We start from the raw sequence: 23,769 nt of genomic DNA, 5'->3' as shown, positions 1-23,769 counted from the left end.
AATTTGTTAAACTTCTCATTATAATTTTTCATATTTAAAACTAATTCTAATATAAATTCAAAATTCTTCTCATAATAATTCTTCATATATAAACTAATTCTAATATACTTCTAAAACAAACATATTCTAGCTAATTCTATTATAACACATAAATCTTATCTTTGCCGAAACAATTTACTCATTTATTTAATTATTTATCTTAACCTTCTACTATTTCTTCTTATTTATCCATATATAAACTTTGTTCCATGTTTCATAAAATTCCGTATCTTCTTGATCATTTAAGCGTCTTGTCATCATATCCATTTCAGCGCAATCTAATATTTTTGTAATAACTTCTTCTTCTTTGGGGATATCCTCCCCTTTCCAATTTTGCGCATATATTATCCTAGCCGGCAATACCTACTATTTTATACATGTTTGACAAACAAACTAAGAAACAAACAAACAAACAAACAAATAACAACAACAAGAAGAGCAGCACCAAATAAAAGTTCAGTGTTGTTATGTAAGCAAAAACTTCAGAAGAGAAGGATTTAGGGGTAGTGATTTCTGACAGTCTCAAAATAGGTGAACAGTGCAGTCAAGCAGTAGGGAAAGCAAGTAGGATGCTTGGCTGCATAGCTAGAGGTATAACATGCAGGAAGAGGGAGATTATGATCTCGCTATATAGAGCGCTGGTGAGACCACATTTGGAATACTGTGTTCAGTTCTGGAGACCTCACCTACAAAAAGATATTGACAAAATTGAATGGGTCCAAAGACAGGCTACAAGAATGGTGGAAGGTCTTAAGCATAAAACGTATCAGGAAAGACTTAATGAACTCAATCTGTATAGTCTGGAGGACAGAAGGAAAAGAGGGGACATGATCGAAACATTTAAATATGTTAAAGGGTTAAATAAGGTCCAGGAGGAAAGTGTTTTTAATAGGAAAGTGAACACAAGAACAAGGAGACACAATCTGAAGTTAGTTGGGGGAAAGATCAAAAGCAACATGAGAAAATATTATTTTACTGAAAGAGTAGTAGATCCTTGGAACAAACTTCCAGCAGACGTGGTTGATAAATCCACAGTAACTGAATTTAAACATGCCTGGGATAAAAGTATATCCACCCTAAGATAAAATACATAAAATAGTATAAGGGCAGACTAGATGGATCATGAGGTCTTTTTCTGTCGTCAGTCTTCTTTATTTCTATGTTTCTATGTAATACTTTCTTTTTTGGTGCCTCCACATCAATTACTGATTACTGCCTGCACTACTTCTTGCATTTTTCTTAGCTAGGTTTTCAGAAGTACTTTGGCCTTGCCCACTTCTTCCCAGGTCTGAGAGATCCAAAAGCACACAGCTCTCTATGTCTCTAAGGCAGGACTAGAGCTCACGATCACCTGGTTTCTATCCTGTTGCCTTAATTACTACACCCAAAAGTGTTTTTTTCCAAAAGGCAACTGGAGTTTCTCAGTTTTATTTCTTTAAAAACTTTTTACTTCTCATGCAAGAAGCTTCTTCTGTTCAGGACCATTTGTCTTTTGAAAAAAGCACCTTTGGGACCTGGATGATTGAGCATCTCTGTCAATACTTTACTATACCAATTTTTTTTCTCCGTCGCATTGCACAAAACTTCTTTTGTTATGATATGTGCCAGTTGCAACAAATGTGTATCCCAGCGACCTGTCAGATCCATCCCAGAGTGGGCTTTCTCCAGGTCCTGTCAGCCAAACCAGGTCATCTGGTGGGGCCTAGGGGAAGAGCCTTCTCTGTGGCAGCCCCAACCCTCAGGAAACAACTCCCGCGGGAGATTCATACTGCCCCCATCCTCCTAGCCTTTCATAAGGCCCTGAAGATACACCTCTGCCTGGGGTTATTACATTTTCACATCTACCCTGGCCTATGGCTGAATCTGGTATATGTGTTAGGTTGAAATGTGGATGACTGCTTTTTAAATTAATTAGGGTTTTAGAATAGGAATTGTTTAGATTTTTATGATTTTTAAGATTGATGTTTCTTCTTAGAATTTCAAATGTTAGATTTTTCATACATTTGTACAGTATTTGTTTTGTAGTGCGCTGCCCTGAGTTGTAATAATAGTAAGAGTAATAATAATAATAATAATAATAATAATAATAATAATAATAATAATTTTCTTTCTTTCTGGCACTCCATCTACCAGTTCTTTGCTACTGGTAGATGGTGTGCCAGAACTACCATCTACCAGTGGCAAAGAACTGGTGGGATCATAAGCCTGAAAATGTGATCGAAAATGAGCAAGCAAAACTACCTTGGGACTTCTGACTTCAGACAGAAATTCTGAAACATAACACACCAGACATCCTGATTGTGGAAAAAAAGAAAGTATGGATCATCAACATTGCGATCCCAGGAGACAGCAGAATTGAGGAGGAGCAGCTAGAGAAATTAGTGAAATATGAAGATCTGAAAATCAAACTGCAATGACTCTGGAATAAGCCAGTGAAAGTGGTCCCAGTGGTCCTTGGCATACTGGGTGCAGTGCCAAAGGATCTCAGCGGACATTTGAAAACCATCGGAATTGACAAAATCTCCATCTGTCAATGGCAAAAAGCCACTTTACTGGGATCAGCACACATAATTCGCCACTACATCACGCAGTTCTAGGAGTTTGGGAAGTGCCCGACTGATGATGAAATACGAAATCCAGCATAGTGGTCTTGTTTGCTGTGTTGTATTGACAATAATAATAATAATAATAATAATAATAATAATAATAATAAAAATAAATAATAGTAGTAGTAGTAGTAGTAGTAGTAGTAGTAGTAGTAGTAGTAGTAAGGTGAGATGCACAGAGATATCAAAAAAATGACGTAAACTGGATTTTATGTTATGGATGGGTAGGAAAGAAGCTCGTGCTGCTCTTTGAAGACTGCACTGACTAACACAGAGTTATCTGCCCAGAAGATTCTTGCTAATGTGGTGCTGAGTGCTTAATTAATTGCTATGTGAAGCAAATTTGGAGACAAGATTCACAAGACAATTCTATCTGATCTTGGAAACAAATTAGGTTCCCTAATTAGATTGACCCAAATCAACCCTTCAATTTGATAATCTGAAATAAATCAACAATTTGAATGGGATCAAAGCTAATCTACTCACATTTATCGATTGATTATCAAGCCCCATTCAATTTCTCAAACTGATTTCTAAGACCTTACAGAAGGGTCTAGTTCCCAGAGGGATGCCCATGAATCCTTTAGGCCTTGTATTCAGCAGATGTCTTGATCATGCCAACTGGATCAGTAGGGATACAGGAAGAAATCTCCCATTTTGGTCCTTGCTGGGTGACAAAATCTCTGCCTGGAAACTAGGTGGCTCTGAACATGGATTATTTCTGCCATCAATTAAATACATATCTATTCATCCAGACTTTCCTTAAGTACCTTAACTATCCAACCGCCTGTTAGTTTAATAATTATGAAATTGCAGTTTTTTTCATTTTTAATCATTGAATTGGGTTATTTAATATATTATTAATATACTTGTGATTTGACTATAAATCACTTGGAGGAATCTGACAAACGTGTATGTTATTTAATGTCTCTTATTCTTCAGCGAAGCTTCCTTCACTGGGGGTTACTGAGTTTACTTTATACGTGACATTGCATAAGTTTGGAAAGGAGAACATGGGGAAAAAACCCTCTCCAGCAACCATATCTTGGATTCAACACACATCATTAATTTCCAAAGGAATTATGTGGCTTAATTGAAAATCCATGGAAATTGCAAAAACAAAGGAATGGAGAAGCAATGTACATGCTATGTTAAGCCATAAAGCTGGTTTATTACTGAATGTACCACATTCCTGATGGAGCAGGCAAGCCATCATTGACATGCTTTGCTAAACTTAATTTAACATATAGGTGTGAGTGTCTGGCTTTGTTTCCTAGGAAAGAAAATTTAGAGGGTGATGCCATGTTAAATTGAATTAATGCTCACATATCATGTGAGTTTCGCTAACAAAGCCACAAATGGCTAGTGACCACTCAAGGTTAATACATTGACTATCCAGCCAGCATTGTGAGCCTTGGTGGTGCAGTGGTTAGAGTGCAGTACTGCAGGCTACTTCTGCTGATTGCAATTTGGCAGTTCAAATCTCACCAGAATAAGGTTGACTCAGCCTTCCATCCTTCCAAGGTGGGTAAAATGAAGACCCAATGTTGGGAACAATATGCTGACTCTGTAAAACTGCTTAGAAAGGGCGGTAAAGCACTATACAAGAATTTATATTGTGTATAAGTGCTATTGCTATTAAATTAAGTAATATTAATAAAATATTAAAATATATGATCTGTAAAAACTGTTGTATTGATTTATATTGCACTGCTTGACGCAGGATACTTTTTATTACATTTTTCATCTTTTGAGATCTGTCCTTAATCTTCTTTCCTTACTATTTTGTACTGTTTCCCTTTTTATTGTTATAAGGCTGAAAACAAAAATGGGAGTTTCTCTAAACTCCACATACTTTTGCTAGAGATGGTTTATGTTCAATGGAGCACTGGTAGTCATTTTATGTAAGGATGGAAAACATTCCTGCCCAAAACTCTGGAAAACTGCTAATTTGTAGACTAGTCTTTCGGAATCTGGATAGATCTCCAAATGTTTAGAATAATTCCTATGGTATCACTTCTGACTATTGGCAATATTGTGAAGATTCTAATGGGGTTTGTAGTGAAAAGAAATGGAAAATATTGTTTATGAGCAATGGGGACAGCTAGAGCCAAATTACCTGAGCAAACTGGCTTAGATGTTTTATTTAAGTTACCTAATCTGGTAGCTTTGTATTCACTTTCTTGTTAAAACAAGATTCACGCAGGATATAAAGGGAAATGTAGGGACAATATTTCTACTTTTCACCACAGGTAGTCATCACTTAATGACCATTCATTTAGCAATTGTTTGAAGTTATGGCAGTGCTGAAAAAAGTGGCTTAAAAGCATAGCCCTTGCTGGTTTTAGTATCCAGCGTATTTACTATTCCATTTTGGAAGGTCCATATTATGATTCTTTCAGCAGACACCTCAGAAAGGGACAAAAGGATCAGAAGAAAAAGATACTGAAAAATCTTGTTTTTTCAAGTGCTGCATTTTCCTGGAAAATGCACTATAATAAAAGGCAATGCCAAATGACCACTGCCAACATCTTGGGGATTTAAGAGATCTTTATATTATTTCACTGCTGCAAGGTTACACAGTATCTGTTCTTGTCAATTGCATCTTACATCTTGCACAAGAAGCCTAGCTATTATCGCGTAAGAGACTTAATCTCTTAAATTTGGTGTAAAATATGCCAAGTGAAATAAAGACTGCTACCGACTTGTTTTCCCGCTGGTGCAGTTAAGTGGCAACCAGCCATTCAAACCTGAAAAGGTTCCCAAGGCAGAACAGTTTAATGCATAAATAAATTTGGCCCTTACACAAAAATGCACCGCAAAAGAGCAGTGAAATCTACTTACCTTCCCTACTGGTTCAGAATCCCCTGTCGCGCATGTTTTTTCACCCTCTGGGTAGAAGGTTTTGCACATGTGCAGAGAGGAAAAAAAAGTGATGCCTGGGTGGGTGGGCGGAGCCTTGCGTTGCCATCGCTACCTATTCCCTGAACCACTGGAGGCCACCACTTCAGGTACGCCTGGACCAGGGCGAACAGGTAGTATTTCACCCCTGCTGCAACACAACTTGTGAACATTCCCATCTTGCAAAGCAAGCATGTTGTTAAATAATATAGCTAGGGAGACGGAGATCAGTGTTTTTTTCAACAGGAGAGGGGCGGCATACAAATATAAATAATAAATAAAATAAAAATAAATATTAATCTGAGATAAACCCATGCAATTTACTCAGATTATATAATATTATATATAGACATCACATGAGGAAACTATGAGACGATTACCTACTCTCCTAAATGTATGCAACACCTGTGTGTCTGCACTTTAAGCCCAGTCCTCTGAAGTTCTGGCATTCTTCTCACTTGATGAAAAAAATCAATAGAAATCTAATGGATCTTGGTGCATTGCCCCCTGGGGGAAAAAAATGTTGGCCCTGACAGCATTTAGCAATTACTCTTTAAGCAGGACTAATAATGCTGACTTTTGCTCCGGCTTCTTTTCAACTCTGATATGGTTGCCTGCCTTATTAATACAGTATTATCAGGTGCTTTATGAAGACAGAGACTCCCAGCTTTCTGATGCTAATAATAGCCCCAGCACCACTGGACAAGAAAGTCAATAATTGTAAGCTGGAGAGCTTATCAGAGGTGGACTTCTCTGCATACAAATCTTCTTTAAAGAACGCCTAGTGTCAGTAAACAATTTTATTACTGACTATTTGTATTGGTTTCCCTTTATCCCCACAGATCTGATGGTAAATTACCCACCTGAGTGCTATTCATTCAGGGTCTCTCATAGTTAACAAACCAGTCGCAGGCACTCCTGTAGCGGAACACGTGTATTGATTTCCCCCAAATCAAAGGAGAGGGTCAGGAGTGAAGTTATGGATGGGCTTGTTCATTATAGGAGAAACCCACAATGGAGAAGGAGAGACTCTTTTTGCTGCATTTGAACGAAGTAAAGTCAATCTAGTGCAAAAAGACTCTGGAAGAATGTCTTCCTGCCTAGGAAGGATGCAAAACCAAAAAGAGTATGAACTCCAAAGCAGACTGCCTAATATTGGAAGTGCAGGTGAAGCACAAGATCATATGCTGCAACGTCCTGCCTGTCGGCGACTACTTCAGCTTCAACCACAACAACACAAGAGCACACAACAGATTTAAACTTAATATTAAACGCTCCAAACTTGACTCTAAAAAATATGACTTCAGTAACCGAGTTGTCAAAGCGTGGAACTCATTACCGGACTCCATAGTGTCATCCCCAAACCCTTAGATTATCCACGGTTGACCTATCCAGATTCCTAAGAGGTCAGTAAAGGGCGAGTACAAGTGCACTAGAGTGCCTTCCGTCCCCTGTCCTATTGCTCTCCTATATCTCCTATACCTTTCTTCTATTCCTATATCTCTTCTTCTATTCTTTCATTGATATGTTCTATTACTATACCTTCTTTTCTATTATTTCTTAGATATATTTCACTATGAGTATCTCCTCTATAACCTTCATCATGTATTTTACTATGTGTATATAGATATATACCCACTAAAACCCTCATTGTGTATTGGACAAAATAAATAAATAAATAAAATAAATATATCCCATTTTGCACCTCCGAATTTTGCCACTGAGCTGCACAAAAGTGACTATTGCTGAACACATTCCTCAGATGTCCCAGAGGCAATTGGATTTTCTGGTTTTTCTTTGAAGACGTTTCACTGTTCATCCGAGAAGCTTCTTCGGCTCTGACTTGATGGTGGGGAATGGAAGGATTTATATTTGGTGCAGACAGCTGGTCATTTGCATTCTTTTAGAGAATCGCTGAGACCACCTGGAGATTTTTTCTATGTCATCAGGTAATGTAGATGGGTGTGGAGCCTTCTTGGAACTGTTAAAAGCTGAAGAAGTTTCTTGCATGAGAAGATGAAACATCTTCAAAGAAAAAACAGAAAGTCCAGTCACCTTTTGCAAAAGCACCTTTGGGACAACTTAGACCTGGATGACTTAGAATCTCCATAGAATTCACCAGATGCTGATATTTACAAACAGCTCAGGATTCATCAGCATCCTGAATAAAATTAAGTAAATGAGTGTCTCATTCGGACTCTAAGAAATGTAGACTCAAATTCAGCTGAGTTATAAAGTTTACTGGATGTTCTGGAACCAGACACATAGGATTGTTGGGCGGATAATATGGCTCTATGGAAATTATTGAAAAATTTGAAATGGGGGCTCAAGCTAAAAGCCCCTAACTCAGTAAACATTCCCAGGGAAACTAAAACTGTCAATTCAGCCATAATTTATTTATTTATTTATTTATTATTTAGATTTGTATGCCGCCCCTCTCCAAGGACTCGGGGTGGCTCATAACAGAGAAAAACAAATCATAAATAATCCGAGTAAGTTTAAAACATTTAAAGATTTAAAACCCCATATACTAACAGACACACACACAAGCATACCATGTATAAATTAAACATGCCCAGGGGGAGATGTTTCAATTCCCCCATGCCTGACGGCAAAGGTGGGTTTCAAGGAGTTTATGGAACGCAGGAAGAGTAGGGGCAGTTCTAATCTCCGGGGGGAGTTGTTTCCAGAGAGCCGGTGCCGCCACAGAGAAGGCTCTTCCCCTGGGGCCCGCCAACCGACATTGTTTAGTTGACGGGACCTTCTATAAAACATATAGAAGGCCAAGGAATGCTGATAAGCTAAGACAAGGTACTGGGAAAGAAGCAAAACGTTAGAAAACCAAGTGAATCCCTGGAAAAAAACTGTGCTAATGGAAAACTGCCTCTTTTTTCTTTCAAAGCCTCATTGTCTTCGTAGTTCTGCCTCATTACCACATCCTTTCCTCTGGTTGCCTCACTAGGCACCTGATGCATTATAGCCAATCAAATACTTGTTTTTGTTTACATCCAGCCACATACGGTGCTGGTATGTGGAACCCAATTACATCCATAATCTAATTTGCATAAATCTATAAAAAGGCAAGTCTTTTCCTCCAGAGCTTTCAATACATTTGTGGTTCAACATAATCCATCCTACTATTCAGTTCAGAGTCTGGGAAAATTCTCTGTCACTATCAAAGATCTCTGCAGAACAAGGCCTTCCAACCATGGCAACTTTAAGACTTGTGGACTTCAATTTCCAGAATTCCTCAGCCAGCAATTGTGGCTGAGGAATTTTGGGAGTTGAAGTCCACAAATCTTAAAGATGCCAAGGTTGGAGACTCCTGCATTAGAAGACAGGTAAAAAGATACAGGAATCCCTGCAGATTTTACTTTGCTAGTCATTGCTGACCATAGGAGGCGGTGTTTTTGTTTCAAAGCCATTGAGACAACCCAAATGTCCAAAAACATTTCCATGGTCATGTGGCCAGCATGTTGTCATGGAGCGCTGTAACCTTCCTACCAAAGTGCTACCTATTTATCTACCTACATTTATTATTATTATTATTATTATTATTATTATTATTATTATTATTATTATTATTATTATTAATTGGATTTGTATGCCGCCCCTCTCCGTAGACGCAGGGCGGCTAACAACAATGATAAAAACAGCATGTAACAATCCAATACTAAAACAAGTAAAAACCCTTATTATAAAACCAAACATACACACAAACATACCATGCATAAATTGTAAAGGCCTAGGGGGAAGGAATATCTCAGTTCCCCCATGCCTGACGGCAGAGGTGGGTTTTAAGGAGCTTACGAAAGGCGAGGAGGGTGGGGGCAATTCTAATCTCTTGGGGGAGCTGGTTGCAGAGGGGCGGGGCCGTCACAGAGAAGGCTCTTCCCCTGGGTCCCGCCAAACGACAATATTTAGTTGACGGGACTCGGAGAAGGCCCACTCTGTGGGACCTAACTGGTCACTGGGATTTTTGCAGCAGAAGGCGGTCCTGGAGATAATCTGGTCCGGTGCCACGAAGGGCTTTATAGGTCATAATCAACATTTTGCATGCTTTCAAACTGCTAGGTTGCTAAGAGCTGAGGTAGGGATAGGAACTTCCAGCTGACAAGCCAAGCATCTTAACCTCTGAGCCACTATGCTTCTTAGTAAAGCTGGATATAAATGTAACTGTTACAAATCTGTATGTAAATTTGAAAATAATGCAGCACCTGAGTGATTACAGATAGGCAGATTTACCAAGACAGCAGGATCTGAGTAACATTTCAAAGGATGAGAAAATATTTTGTGTTCTTTTGGTATGAAATAGATGCAAATGAAACTATGTATAATCTGTGTAATCTATAGGGCACAAGTATGTTATATTTTATTTGTTTATTTATTTATTGGATTTGTATGCTGCCCCACTCCTAGGACTCGGGACAGCTTATATATACAGCGACCCATTTTTCACAGGGGATGCGTTCCAAGACCACCCATGAAAAATGAATTCCCATGAAGTAGAGGAAAGATTTTTTTTATGTATTTAACAGGAATTTGGACTTTTAAAACCCACCCTTTGCATTAAACAGTCCTTCTATAATGTTCCTCAGCTGGAACTATATGTGATATCCTACCATATTCTTTAATAGAGTGCAGTAGTACTATAGAAGAATTTTATGAATTTTTAATGGATTTAAAATTTTCAATGGATTTAATGGATTTAAGCCCCCTTTGAAAACCCGTGAGGTAGAGAATCCGCAAAAGATGAATTGCGAAGTAGCGAGGGATTACCGTATCTGCAGTTGAATAATGTATTATCTCTTTATTCAGGAATATGTAAACTGCTCATCTAGTCAAATGTATCATATTTTACACTCTCCAGATATGTTGGGACTTCAAGAATTATCCGCCAGCAAGGACATGCTAATTTTCCATGTACTCTGTTTTAAATTCAAAATGCTGTATTTTGAGCTCCAAATATTTCCTTTCTGTACAAAACAGGCTGCTTTAAAAATTTTGAAAGCATTTCCAACTCAAAACAAAGTGTTTTAAACTCTGCTTAGTGCTGAGTTGGGTTCAACCATTTCAAAACCCATTTCAGTTGGTAGTTTCAAATGCAAATCATACACAACTTGAAACATCTTGAATTCAAAATACGTTTGCTCTTTTACTACCAGCCAGCAACAGGATGCTGTGATGAAAATGGTTCCATGAGTTGATTCTGCCCATTAAAGCTTTTCGTTTCCAAAGGAGCTGGGAGCAAGGCCACATGGAGATACTGCTGCCATCAAGGCCAGCGCAACAGACATGGCCAAATGTCTGATCCAAGGCTGGAATAGATGGGGCATCCAAAGCAGGTAAAAGGCACTTTATAATGTTAATGCCACCTTATCTCCTAGTGACAAACTGAGATTTCAGCTGTGAAACTTCAAGGGAAACACAATTCAATGGGAAGCAGATTCCAATTTCTTATCCTTAAAAAGGGACCCACTCAATTCACTAAATTGACATACATAATCCAGGACTAAAGTTTACCTGTAACTCAATAATTCCTTCAAGGTCATAAGTTAAAATCCCTTCTTTTTTATTTCTTAGGGCAGTGATGGTGAACCTATGGCACGCGGAGCCATATCTGCTGGCACACGAGCCATTGCCCTAGCTCTACTCCAATGAGCATGTGTGTGCCAGCCAGTTGATTTCTGGGAAGACCCTCCGAGGGGATGGTGGAGGACTTTTTACCCTCCCATTTCCAGGGAAGCCTTTGGAGCCTGGGGAGGGCGAAACACAAGCCTTATGGGCCCACCAGAAGTTGGAAAACATTCCGTTTCTGGCTTCCAGAGGGCCTCTGGGGGCAGGGGAGGCTGTTTTCGCCCTCCCCAGGCATTGAATTATGGGTGTGAGCACCTGTTCTTGCACAATAGCGCATGTGCAGGCTTCTTCGGTTTCCCGTCCCCAACCCAACTCCCAGGGCAAAGTCTTCTAAAAATGTCCTTATTCCATTCTTCAATCTATGGAAACAGGACTTTGTTTGGCAAAGCAGACAGCTACAGTATATCTCTGCTGCAATAAGAGTTTCCAGAAAGATTCTAAGCTAATGAGCAGCAGTGCGTTGAGCTACAGCTCTCACTGTCCCCACTCTACAGTGCAGAGTCCCTGCTGACTGGCTCGATCATCATGGGTCACATCTGGAGGGCATCATTCAGTGTTTCCGGGGCTACAAAGGGCTCCCTTCCACAACTTCCCTTTGGGGAGAAAAAGCTTAAAAAGAAAAAGAAATTCTCAAGCATCTCTGCTTCTCTTCATGTGAATCTTTCTTCCTTCACTCAAGCCAGATGACAAACTTGGGTTCCCATTTTTTTTTTCCTCTTAAGAATGGGATTCCAAACACATTTTTAAATTTTCTTCCATGACCCATTCTAAGAGGGTCTTGGTAATCGCCTCCCTTGCTTCCCCCAGCCTGTCCTATTTCAAATTATTATTTTATTTATTAAATTTATCAACCGTCCATCTTCCCACAGGGTAACTCTTGGGCCCATTTGCTCAAAAAATACATCGCACGTATTTTCCCTGACCAACAAAACATTTCCAGAAAAAGCTGGTAAAGAAGGTGAGCATCAGGTTGGGGGGGCAGGAGACTGGAAAGGCATCCCAGGCGATCAGAGAAACAAGCTGCAAAAGAAGCAGCTTTTTGAATAGGAAAACACCTCCTTTGGGGTACCCCCAAATGCAAGCCATTGTTCGCACCCCAGCTCAATCAATTTGTATGCTGCCCAACTCCTTAGGGCCTCTGGGCGGCTCGCAACCAAAAATTAAAACATACAGTGTAATTTAAACCTCAAACCAAACAATTTAAACCCAATAGTTTAAAAACCATGTATGTCATCTATGGCTAGATCCTGATGGTATACCATTGGATCAACAGCTCCTGGCCTGTCAGAGAAGACAGATCTTTAGAGCTTTCTGAAAGGCCAGTAGGTTAGGGGGTAGTCTGGATGTCAAGAGGTAGCTGGTTCCAGAGAGACACAGAGAAGTCTCTTTCCTGCAGACCCCGTCAGCTGACAGACCCAGAAAAAGCCAACTCTGTGGACCCTTATCACTCACTGGGAGCTATGTGATAGAAGGCAATCTCAAAGATAGTCTGGCCCCAAGCCATGTAGGGCTTTAAAGGTAGTGACCAACACCTTGAATTGTGTCTGGAGACCAATCTGGAGCCAGTGCAGTGCAGGATTGGTGTAATGTGGGTGTAGTCTCTGAAGGCTCTTCAGGGGTAGCCTTGTGTAGAGTGTGTTGCTTCTATCCCCTTCACCTGCCCCAGGCTGCAGGCAAGCGGCACAGCCCGTGGTCCCCGGAGCAGACGCGTTTCGTCCGGACCCCCGCCCTACCAGCCCCCCACCCACTCGCGCGCCACAGCTTTACGCGGCGTTGCTCCACGCTCCCGGTGTGGCGACCTCGCCGTCCCTGTCCCACAGATGGGGAGAGGGGGGGTCTTGCGCCGTATCCAGCCCGAGATGCCCCCCACGCTCCCCAGCAGTTGACGCCGTCCTTCAAAGCCACCCGAGTAAAACCGGCATGTGGGGGGGGGGGGGGAGAGACCCGGACTCCTCAGCCCACCCCCAGCAAAAGGCGTGCTGCTCCTTGCGGGTTTTTCCGCCTGCCGGGTGAGCCCACAAGAGCCCGGAATGCGGCATTAACTCGGCACACACACCAGGCCCTGCGGCTTTTTCACCTCTGCTAGGGGAGAAGGACGCGGAGCCCGCTCCTAAAAAAAAAAAAGCGGGACTTTTCCAGCCGAGGGAAAAGCGGCGGGCAGGGAATGCGGCAGCACACCGTGTAGTTCGGTTCGGGCGGCCGGTAGGCCGCAGCGCGGGAAGAGTTAAGCGGAGGGAGACATTCCGCTGAGGAGAATTCAGAGCGGGGGGTTGGTGTCAGTCTGGGGAGGCGACCGGCGGCGAACGGGAGAAGCCGGCGCTGCTGCTGCTTCGGAGCTGCTCGCGGGCAAAGAGCGAACGAGAAACTTTCCCCGGATCTTTTTTTCCAGCGACGCGAACTGGAGGAGAAGAGATCCTGCACCCGCCGGGTTGGGGGGGGGGGGGGGAGCGGGAAAAAAAGCGCCGCAGCGATAGCGCTGGTGGGGAGGGGGGGGGGAGAGACGCTTCGAAGCAGGGATTCTTCACCCTTTGCAGAGGCGCCGAAGCTGCGGCCGAGACCGTCGCTGAACGAAAGGAAGCTGCTGCAACGCTCCGGCCGGGATTTTGCTCCCCGCTCCATTATTATTATTATTATTTTTACAGTTCGGCGTCGCCAAACGGGGCAAGGGAACCGGGGGCTTCTCCTCGGTCCGAGCTTCTCCCTGCTGCCGTGAGCCCGAAAATATCGGAGGGAGGTGGGCGGACGGTCGGACGAGAGACTCTCGTTTCTGAAGAAAAGGGGGGCCGCGAGCCCCCCCCCCCCGGCGGCGTTTGAGCTTCTGACACTTCTTTTTAGCACGCGCGCAACTCTCCCCCGCCCCCAAATACTTCGCCTTCTTCCCTGATTTAAAAAACGGGATCGAAGGAAAATCTTATCTTCACCCCGGGTAGGTCATTTGTTTGCCGGGCCGGCCGAACGGATCCAAGAGAGAGAGAGAGAGAGAGAAGCGCTTGCCACAGGTAGCCAAAGTCAGAGGCGCGACTATACGCGGGAGCGCTCGTGTGTGTGCGTATGTGTTGTGTGCGGGTCGGATAGGAGCTTGTTGCTGGCAGGCTCCGCTCCTCTGCTCTCCCTCCTCTTCTCCAGGCTTCCCCCCACCCCCCACCCCCCTGAAGCCGAGGATGAAAGCTTTCCCCTGCGCCCGAGGAAGAAGGCCGGACGAGCAGGCGGCGGTGCAGCGGGCGGGTAGCGGAGCTCTCGGGTGGGCTCTTGCGGGGGAGATCGCGGCGTCGAAAGCTGCGCCTGGCAAACCGCGTCAGGCGGCGGAGAGAAAAAGCGGCGGCGGCGGCAGAAACAGCATCCGCGGTCCTTGAAAAAAAAAGGGACGTAACTCAAAAGCGAGCGGACGGCGCTTCGGCCGGTCCCGGGAAAAGGGGCGGGGTTCCCGTGCCGAAGCTGCAACAAACCCCCGCGGTTACTTTTAAAAAGCGAATTAAAAACGGGCCGCGAATCGGGATTTCGGAGCAGCCTTCTGGGGGCTGAAGCGAGGAGGGCGGAGCTTGGCGATCGTCGGGAGAAGATGTCGAAAGGGAGGGCATGCCGCTCTTCCTCGTTGAGAAATAAGACTTCGGGGAGCCCCGGACGTTAGATCGAGAAGCTGCCCGATCCTAAAGAGAACGAAAAAAAAACCGCAGTCGGGGAGGGGGGGAGGCGCTCTTGGAAGTTTTGCAGTTTTTGGACCTGCACGTTCTTGCTTGAAAGCCCGATGCTGCTGCTGCTGCCTACGGAATGCAGCTGTGCTCCAGTCGCAGTGGAATCTCCTCTGTGCCAGGCAGACACCCCGTTCTAGCTGGATTTAGAGAAAGCCCGGACTTTGTAGTGGGGGGGCAATTCCTCCTTTGGCCCCTGCTGGTGGCCCACCGGGGGAAACCTCTATAAGAATGCTGGCCGGTTGGAGAGAGCTGCCTACCAGGATAAGCGCTGTGCTTGGCTGTCTCCTTTTCTTCTGGCTCCTGTACTGCCACCTGCCCAAGGAAGGTAAGTTCAGAGCTGTTTCCCACAGCACCTGTCTTGTGCGTTTGCAGAAATGAGCTTTCCACCTGTTTTCCCTCCAAGGCCTGCACAGAGAGCTTTGCTTGGAACTGCCCTGGATGAGGCCAGGATCCTCTTCCCCTTAGCCACAGTTTGCCTACTGGAGGATAGATCTCCAGTATAACCAGTATAACCAATTAAAGTATAACCAATGAATCTATATTTTGGGGAGCTTTTATATTTAAGAATCAAGAGTGGGGCCCAGAGATCATATGTGATTATAGATTTTATGGATCTGTTCTCTTTCTTGGAGCCAAATATCATCCCCATTCCTCTAGTTTTACAAAGGCACTGTGTATATGTAATATATGTATATGTAATATCAATAGTACTTGACTCTGGGAAGACAGAAGTCGTATTTAGCTCAGAAGTCGTATTTAGCTCACACCCCAGGCAAAATGTCAGGAATATGATATTTTTACCAAGGCAGCAGAAGTAAAGAAGGATAGGAAATAAAATTCAGCTCATACAAACTAGCTAACGATATTAACTCTTTGGCACAATGACGTTAAGACTTTCTTAAGCCGAGCGGCTTGGCCAACCATTAAGACCAGTAGTGGATTCTAAATTCCATCCTTACCGATTCACTGGCGCATGGGTGGAACACTTCTGCAGATGCGCAGAAGCATCCCGGGTGGGTAGGTGGAACCTCCTGCCACTGCTACCGGTTCACCGAACTGGGTTGAACTGGAAGCAACCCACCACTGATTAGGACCCCATGTTCACCAAATCAAAACAAAAATACAGATTCTGAGATGAACCAAAGCAACCTGCCCAATTTTTTAAAAAACTGCATGGGTTGTTTTGGCCAATGATTTTCCATTGCATTCAAAGTTTGTTTTAGGAGTCAAGGAGCAACAGCCTGGTGGTATCTCCTCCAAGTGATAGTAGACCTTTCGTTGGGCCATTTTACTGTTTAGATTTCAAAGGAAAAGAAATTATTTTATTTCCCACCAGTTTTTCGTATTGGTACTGGGATAAAGAGAATGATGATGGTAGATATGTGGATATTGAGACTTCCAACTAAACGCTCATGGATTCAGCCTATCAGTGGCCTGGCAGAAGATCTAAGGAACATAGATTTTAGATCCAGAAAGACTTTGAACTTGGAGGAGCAATAAGCAAGGGAGAAGTGAAAAGAACTCTTCTAGCTTCGAAAAACCAAAAATAACTTAATCAGATATACAAACATAAAAAGGGAAACTTTCAAGGAGCTTGAAAGGAGAAAGCTCCTATGATTGAAGGCCAAGATGAAGCATGCCTTATCTAGACTTGCATTTTCCCTGAATCAGACTAATTTTCCTGCCACCATTTTTGCAGTAAATTCACAGTGCTTTTATTGCTTACAACATTTCAGGCTCTCATATTTCTGTGTATGATGCTGTGGAAATATAAAAAGTGGCTTTCTCTTCAGGCTCTTTTGAGTCCCTTGAGACAAACTTTATAGTTTGAATCTCTTGATGCTTAGGCTCTCACAGAAATAAAGGTTGTCCTCACAGACCTTGCTTGTGCTTGGATCAAAGTTCAGTGTCTATGGAAGGGTGGTCATCTGAACAGCGTTGGCTTGTGGATGATGTGGTCAGGACTGTATATCTAATGAACATGTGACCAGTTGGGTTTTGGAATCGTAGAAATCTTAAATATTAGACCAGGCTTTACTATCATATCAGACAGGCAGACATGATTTTTTTTTTTAAACCCATCTCTGTCTATCCAAAATGGTTTTCTCATTGTTTTGGTTTTGAGAGTTGCCAATTTCTCTTCTTCCTACTTTCTGCTTCAGATTTAGCAAGTCCTGAATCATGGTGTTGTTTATTTGTTTGTTTTGCCAAGAGACATCTCTGTGCCGTTTAATATTGTGATGTAATGTCCTGTGACCCCTAGGTTCTGCTACATGTTAAGCCATGAATCCCCCCTCCATTGATATTTCAATTGTAGGGTCAAAGTAGGCATGGCTCAAATAATGAAAAATGGTTGGGCAAATATCTCTGCCGGATTAGCTGCTAGTAATTAATGACTGAACAGTGGTCTAAGTTAGTGTAAGGTAGTTTCTTACACTCCAAGGTAAGGGTCTAATTCTGCTTCCTAGTTTGAAATTTGTAAGTTTGAAATTATGGTTTTTATCAATATCTCTATTTGTTACTACTGTGCATATATAACTCCCTCCAAACCACTGTATGAGATTTTAATATAAAACTCAGTGTTAACAAATTTGAATTCTGTTTCACAATAGGGTAGTAGTCCACTCTTTTAGTAACCTGGCCCTTGGATGCCTTTGAGATTACGCTTCCTATAATTCTTAACCAGCACAATCGGGCTGGAATTTGTATGCCGCCCCGAATCTACGGAGAGGGGCGGCATACAAATATAATAATAATAATAATAATAATAATAATAATAATAATAATAATAATAATTCTTGGCCATTTGAAGTCTCAACCCATCCAGGAGAGGCAGATTAGGGAAAGGTGAAATAAACAAAGGGTTTACATTTAAATTTAAAGTGTCTAGTTTAAATCAGGGGTTTCCAACCTTGGCAACTTTAAGACTTGTGGACTTTAACTCCCAGACTTTAAGACTTGTGGACTTTAACTTTAATTCTGAGAGTTGAAGTCCACAGGTCTTAAAGTTACCAAAGTTGAAGACCCCTGGTTTAAAATACCCATTAATATGCAGAGAAGGCATTTTTTTGTTCTCTGCAAAGGCTTCATCTCTCAGTGTTTACTCTTTTTTTCACAAATACACTGACATACTTCACCCTACCATGGTGTCCTCCAGTTGCTCTTGAACAGTAAGATTCATCTACTCCAACTACAAGTGGCCAAAATTGGAGGTCACCGAGTTGGAGAAAGCCAGCATAGAGCATTCAGTCTTCTGATCTATCCTTTCTAGCATATGACCTTATGGGAAAAGGAGCAGATAATCAGAACAAGTTAGGATTATGATAGTAACCAGCGTTTATATTTTTCATTTCTTATACATGTATGTTTGAAGTGGGGGGCAGAGAGAAGAAGGAAAAAATCCCTATTGGGCAGCAAGCCCAAAAACCCTGTTAAGCAACTGACTTGTTCCTGGGCTTCCCTCTTTCTTTCTCTCAGCTCTACACTGTGTAACAGTTCTGCCAGCCCCAGCAACTGCAGAAGAAATCTTGAGCTGATGTTTACTTCCCCAGAAACCTATAAAGATCGCTGTCAGCATAAATATCCCATTGAGAGCCCAGAAAAGGGGGGGGGGGTTGATGATGGTAGCTCTTGCAAACAAGGATGCGGGAGATTTGCAAATCCATGTTGATCCATTCTTTGTATCACAATTTAACAACTGTAGCTAAATATTTATGCAACGATTCAAAGGATGAGAGCTTATCCAATCAAGCCATAGTTATGAGTTCAGAGCTAGCCTCAGGCATGTAGGATTCAAGGCAGTGCCAACTTGCTTGCCACCTTGCCAGAACCCCTAAATCACTTAGAAGTCACGAGGCTGTTTGCTGTATAACTTCCTTCACTGGGCAATCTGCAAAGCAGCCAAGCAGGGTACAAATTACTCGCACTTCATTGTTGTAGTTTTGTGGCAGGGAAAAGTGAAAGCTACACTAAAGCTTGTTCAATAACAACATAGCCCCACCACCGCTCTGCATAGCCCAAACATTTTAAATCTCTGACATTTACTGTCTCGTGGATATACGGATAATGAATATGTGGATGTACTAATGCTGGTTGCTAAGAAAAGCCTTAGAATCTGAGCGTAGTAGGTATGATACTGTTATTTTTTTTAAAACTTAGTAATAGCCTTTTTAAAAAAAACCAAACAATAGAGATGAAAATTTAACAACTGACAGCCTTGTGGCATTCTAAAGAGCACAACACATTTATTATAATACTGCAGCACCTTAATGAGTAACTTTGTTACGGTTTGGCTTAATTAAAAGCTAATTTAGCCATTAAGATTCCACAGAAATTCTCTACCTTGCTTCTAATTCTTTCTCCTCTTCTGCAGGAGTTCTGATCAGCTTTCTGATTTACATCTGAAATACATAAAGGTCCAAAACTATATTTGACTGTCTGCTTTTGTCAAAATATTTAAAAGGCATTATGATTGCTCCAGAGCTAATAGGATGAAAATTTGCCATCTTAATACAGAATCCAGCAGATGAAAGTATTGGAAGCTGTTGATTCCTTGATAATTTGAAAAATGAGAGAGTGGTATGGCCGAGAAAGAGATAGATCACTTATCCAAAAAACAAATCCTAGCCAAGCACAGAAAAATGGTAGAATTCAAAAAATATTATTTGTCAGTAAACACACCCCTCCCTTCTTTAGTCTTTGCAAAGTACTGTTGTTACTCCTTTATTAGATTTGTGGGGCGCTCCGAGACCAAAACAGCTAACTACTTTTGGGAACACTTTATGACTCTGCAGGTAGGAGACATGAACTGCAGACATGCAAAATTTTAATGTCTGTTCTAAATGAGAAACAAATTATCCTTGGAATTATACAAGTTGGGCTCACATGAAGTGTCTAGTCTGTTCCAAGGCTCTGGCTTGATTAGATCAGATGCAGCAGAGGAAAGACTCCAGTTTTGTAGGGTATGCTTTATCTTTTTACTAGTACCTTGAGGCATAGACCAACCAGAGCCAGGAGCATAATGTATTGGAGAGGCCAAGCAAATTGCAAAATGAGGGTTCAGCAGGCAGGCAGAGCCTGATATCTTCTGGGCTTTGTGAAGCACACATTGGCCTGATGTTTATATACAAGTCAGCATCTCAAAGGCTATAATTATGGGTGCTTGTAGCTTAACTTAGGTTTGGGTATACAGTATGCGTGTGCCTTCAAGTCAGTGTTGACTCCTGGTGATTACCTGGAAAAGTAATTTCAGTTTTCTTACAAACCTTTTGGAAATTGACTGCTATTTCCTCCTAGAATTCGGAAAGGGGCGGCATACAAATCTAATAAATAATAATAATAATAATAATTATTATTATTATTATCATCATCATCATCATCATCATCATCATCATCATCATCTATGGTTAGGAAAAAGTGACTAGCCCAAAGTCATGTGGTTGGGAGTAGAACCCTCAGTCTCTAGCCCAGCGTCCTGACCACGCCAAACTGGCTCTGTTTGGGTTTCTGTAGATTAAATAATCGTAAATTATCCAATTATTTGATTTACTTAAGCTTGTCTGCCTGTTCCAGAGAAGCAGTACTTGTACCATATTGAGCTATAGCTCCCATTTAAAAATAAATAGTATAAGGATGATAGATTTTGTAGACCAACCCTTCTGAAGGATATCAGGTGGTGGAAGATCTTTCTAAATGGGTTTGTTTGGTGTGGTTTGGGATTACTATATCTTGGCTGCAAATATCCAGTTGATGGCAGGGAAGAGTTACAGCTCAATGTGACTCTTTGCTGCCTTCTAGAGGTCATCCTGATTGTTACAGCCTAACTCTAGTGGGCATTGGTTAAAAATTGCACATGAATATATGGTAGTTATCCCTTAATGTACTGTATTTCATTCATTCTCTAGATAGTCAATTAAAGCAACGGAAGCATTTACCTTTTTATTTGTTCTCAGTTCTTCATTCTGTGCTCATTTTGATTTGTCCTCATCCCGCTCTGCTTTCTGAATTGCTTCAAAAGGTACATATCTTCTATAATATCTACTTATAGGCAAGGAGTAGGTAGAATGTTTCAAGGTGTCGGAGTGGTGCAGTGGTTAGAATGGAGCACTGAAGGCTACTTTAGCTAACCGCTACCTGTAGTTCAGGAGTTCAAATCTCACTATCAGCTCAAGATTGACTCAGCCTTCCATTCTTCCGAGGTGGGTAAAATGAGGACCCAGATTGTTGGGATCAATATGCTGATTCTGCAAACCGCTTAGAGAGGGCTGTAAAAGAACTATTAAGGGGTATATAAATCTAAATGCTATTGCTAAGGGCTATTGTTTGCAGTTTTCTCCCAACTTTCTTCAACACTGTTCTTGTTAAAGAAACTAGCCTACTGGATATGTCTTCTTGCTAAGCTTTTGAAGAATGGTTCATTCCAATCTATTGCTCTATACAAATATATCTTAGGGACTTAGAACATGGGCAGATCATGTAGAGGTAGGTGCTTATTTTTCATTTGTTGAATGATATTTGATCCATAAATAGGGCATTTTATAGCATGCCTTAAAAAGCTGCCACAGTGAACTACTGCTATGTATGGATACAATTTTTTTCAGCATTCTTGTCCTATCTAAACCATCTGGAGAAGGGAATATCTTGCAATTCCTGCTAGTAGGGTTCTTGTTGAAAAGATCATTAAAGATCTGGAAGTCATAACTTAAATCATAATTTGGAAACTTGAAGTTGGCAAGCTGTCTAGAGGTCAAAGTGGCTCTTGAAATGGACCGTAAAGCCCCAGGAAGCAGCCACACCTGTTTTTATCCATAATCCAGCTAAGCAGTTATCAGATGAAAGAAGGCAAATATGATGAAGAGCAGAATTAAATCTTCTCCAGTCAGCATTGCGTGGAGCAGTGTTTCCCAACCTTGGCATCTAGAAGAGATCTGGACTTCAACTCCCAGAATGCTGGCTGGGGAATTCTGGGAGTTGAAGTCCAGATCTCTTCAAGATGCCAAGGTTGGGAAACACTGGCGTGGAGGATGACTTTTGCCTGTTGCGCATAGCATGGGGAAAAAATTACACAAGAGAGAAAGACCTCCAAGGTCCCTTCCAACTCTGTTATTCTGTTCTGTTCTATATTCTATTCCATTCCAAATGACCATGTGTCTGACTTCAGATACAAAACCAGAAAGATATAGACAAAACTTTGTCTGCCTGTCACCCTATTCAAATTGCCTGCAAGCTAGTAGATAGCACCCAGACCAAATCCAATTCACCTTTCACATATAGCTCTTTAAAGGTTTTTGAAGGGCTCTGCAAAAAGAGCACTAGGGTCTGATGGACTAAAGCAGGGGTCTTCAACCTTGGCGACTTTAAGACTTGTAGACTTCAACTCCCAGAATTGCTGGCTGAGGAATTCTGGGAGCTGAAGTCCACAAGTCTTAAAGGCACCAAGGTTGAAGATTTCTGGGATAAAGTCACTGAGCACAGGCTCCACTGCATAATTGCATGCAATCGAGGTCCACCAACTATCCATTCTCTCATTCCCTTTGCAAGGCTGGATTACAGGAATTCCTCACAAGAATAACCCAGGCAGGCTGTTTGACAAGCTGATGCCGGAGGGTATGGATACGTTGCGTGGGAAAGCCCAAGAGATGATGAATATATTCCTTTATGACACCAACAGCACAGAACAATTGCAGAGGACCAGGACCTAAGTCATCGCATGCAGCAAAAATAATTTTAAAAAAAGGTAGCATGGTAAATCACACCCAGCAAATGTAGTTCTAATAGAAATGTCTTAGCCTCTCTGATCTACTTATTCAGATAACAAATAACTCGCTCTAGGACAGCGAGCAAGTCAGAGATTGAATGCCTATATTACAATTCCCCAAAATATGAAAAGGCTGCCATATAGGCCTGTATAAATTGAAGTGATCTCATATGTTTCCTTTATAAAAATGCCATTGAAGAAATGAGAGACTGTTGGTATTGTAGGAAGTTAAAACTCACCCCTCTCCTAGAAAATGGGATATGCGTAAAATGGATAAGAGCCGGGTTGGCGCAGCAGGTAGAGTGCTGTACTGCAGGCCACTGAAGCTGACTGTAGATCTGTAGGTCAGCGGTTCAGATCTCATCACCGGCTCAAGGGTGACTCAGCCTTCCATCCTTCGGAGGTGGGTAAAATGAGGACCCGGATTGTGGGGGCAATATACTGGCTCTGTTAAAAAGTGCTATTGCTAACATGTTGTAAGCCGCCCTGAGTCTAAGGAGAAGGGCGGCATTAAAAAAAATAAAAATAAATAAATAGATACTGCCTCCCCCTAAAAGGGAGGCAGTAACTCAGCATCTCTCACCTTTGTCAATGGGCCATTAAAGACTGAGCCAGCTCATCTGCAACACAAAAGACATGGCCTCCAGGACATAGTTATAGTTTATAGTTTATTAGATTTGTATGCTGCCCCTCTCTGAAGACCCATCTAGCAACAGAAACTCACCACATGGCACCTGGGAAGATTACGTCTCCCAACAAGGCTCAACCAAATCTGGGACTCAGGACAGCTTACAGCAGGGGTCCCCAACTTTGTGGACCTCAGGGACCACCAAAGTCATAATTTTAAATCCCATAGACCAGTGGCAGGCAGCAGCTGGCGTGCCCATTTGTACGGCTCCAGTAGGAAAATCTGGGATGCATGTGCAATTGCGTGCCCCCGCGTGAGCTTTGCCTTCTGTGGATACGCAGCAAGCTAAATCTTGCGCAAGAGCCGGGGTGGCGCAGCAGGTAGAGTGCTGTACTGCAGGCCACTGAAGCTGACTGTAGATCTGAAGGTCAGCGGTTCAAATCTCATCACCAGCTCAAGGTTGACTCAGCCTTCCATCCTTCCGTGGTGGGTAAAATGAGGACCCGGATT

The 23,769-nt window shown here is 42.1% G+C and overlaps 2 protein-coding genes across 2 annotated transcripts in view; both read left to right on the top strand.

Moving 5' to 3' along the window:
- FKBP5 (FKBP prolyl isomerase 5) overlaps positions 1–23,769 on the top strand; it is a 1,202,894-nt gene that overhangs the window by 645,811 nt on the left and 533,314 nt on the right. The window lies entirely within an intron of this gene.
- Positions 13,665–23,769, top strand: part of LOC139165654 (chemokine-like protein TAFA-5) — a 36,690-nt gene continuing 26,585 nt past the window's right edge. The window contains exon 1 of the mRNA XM_070748867.1: positions 13,665–15,200. Coding sequence (XP_070604968.1) covers positions 15,104–15,200 — 97 coding nt within the window. The 5' untranslated portion in view covers positions 13,665–15,103. The remainder of the gene's footprint in view (positions 15,201–23,769) is intronic.

This window comes from Erythrolamprus reginae, chromosome 3, assembly GCF_031021105.1.
Source record: "Erythrolamprus reginae isolate rEryReg1 chromosome 3, rEryReg1.hap1, whole genome shotgun sequence".
Taxonomy (NCBI): domain Eukaryota; kingdom Metazoa; phylum Chordata; class Lepidosauria; order Squamata; family Dipsadidae; genus Erythrolamprus; species Erythrolamprus reginae.
Note: the sequence above shows the minus strand (reverse complement) of the source record. Positions and strands in the feature narration are given on the sequence as shown.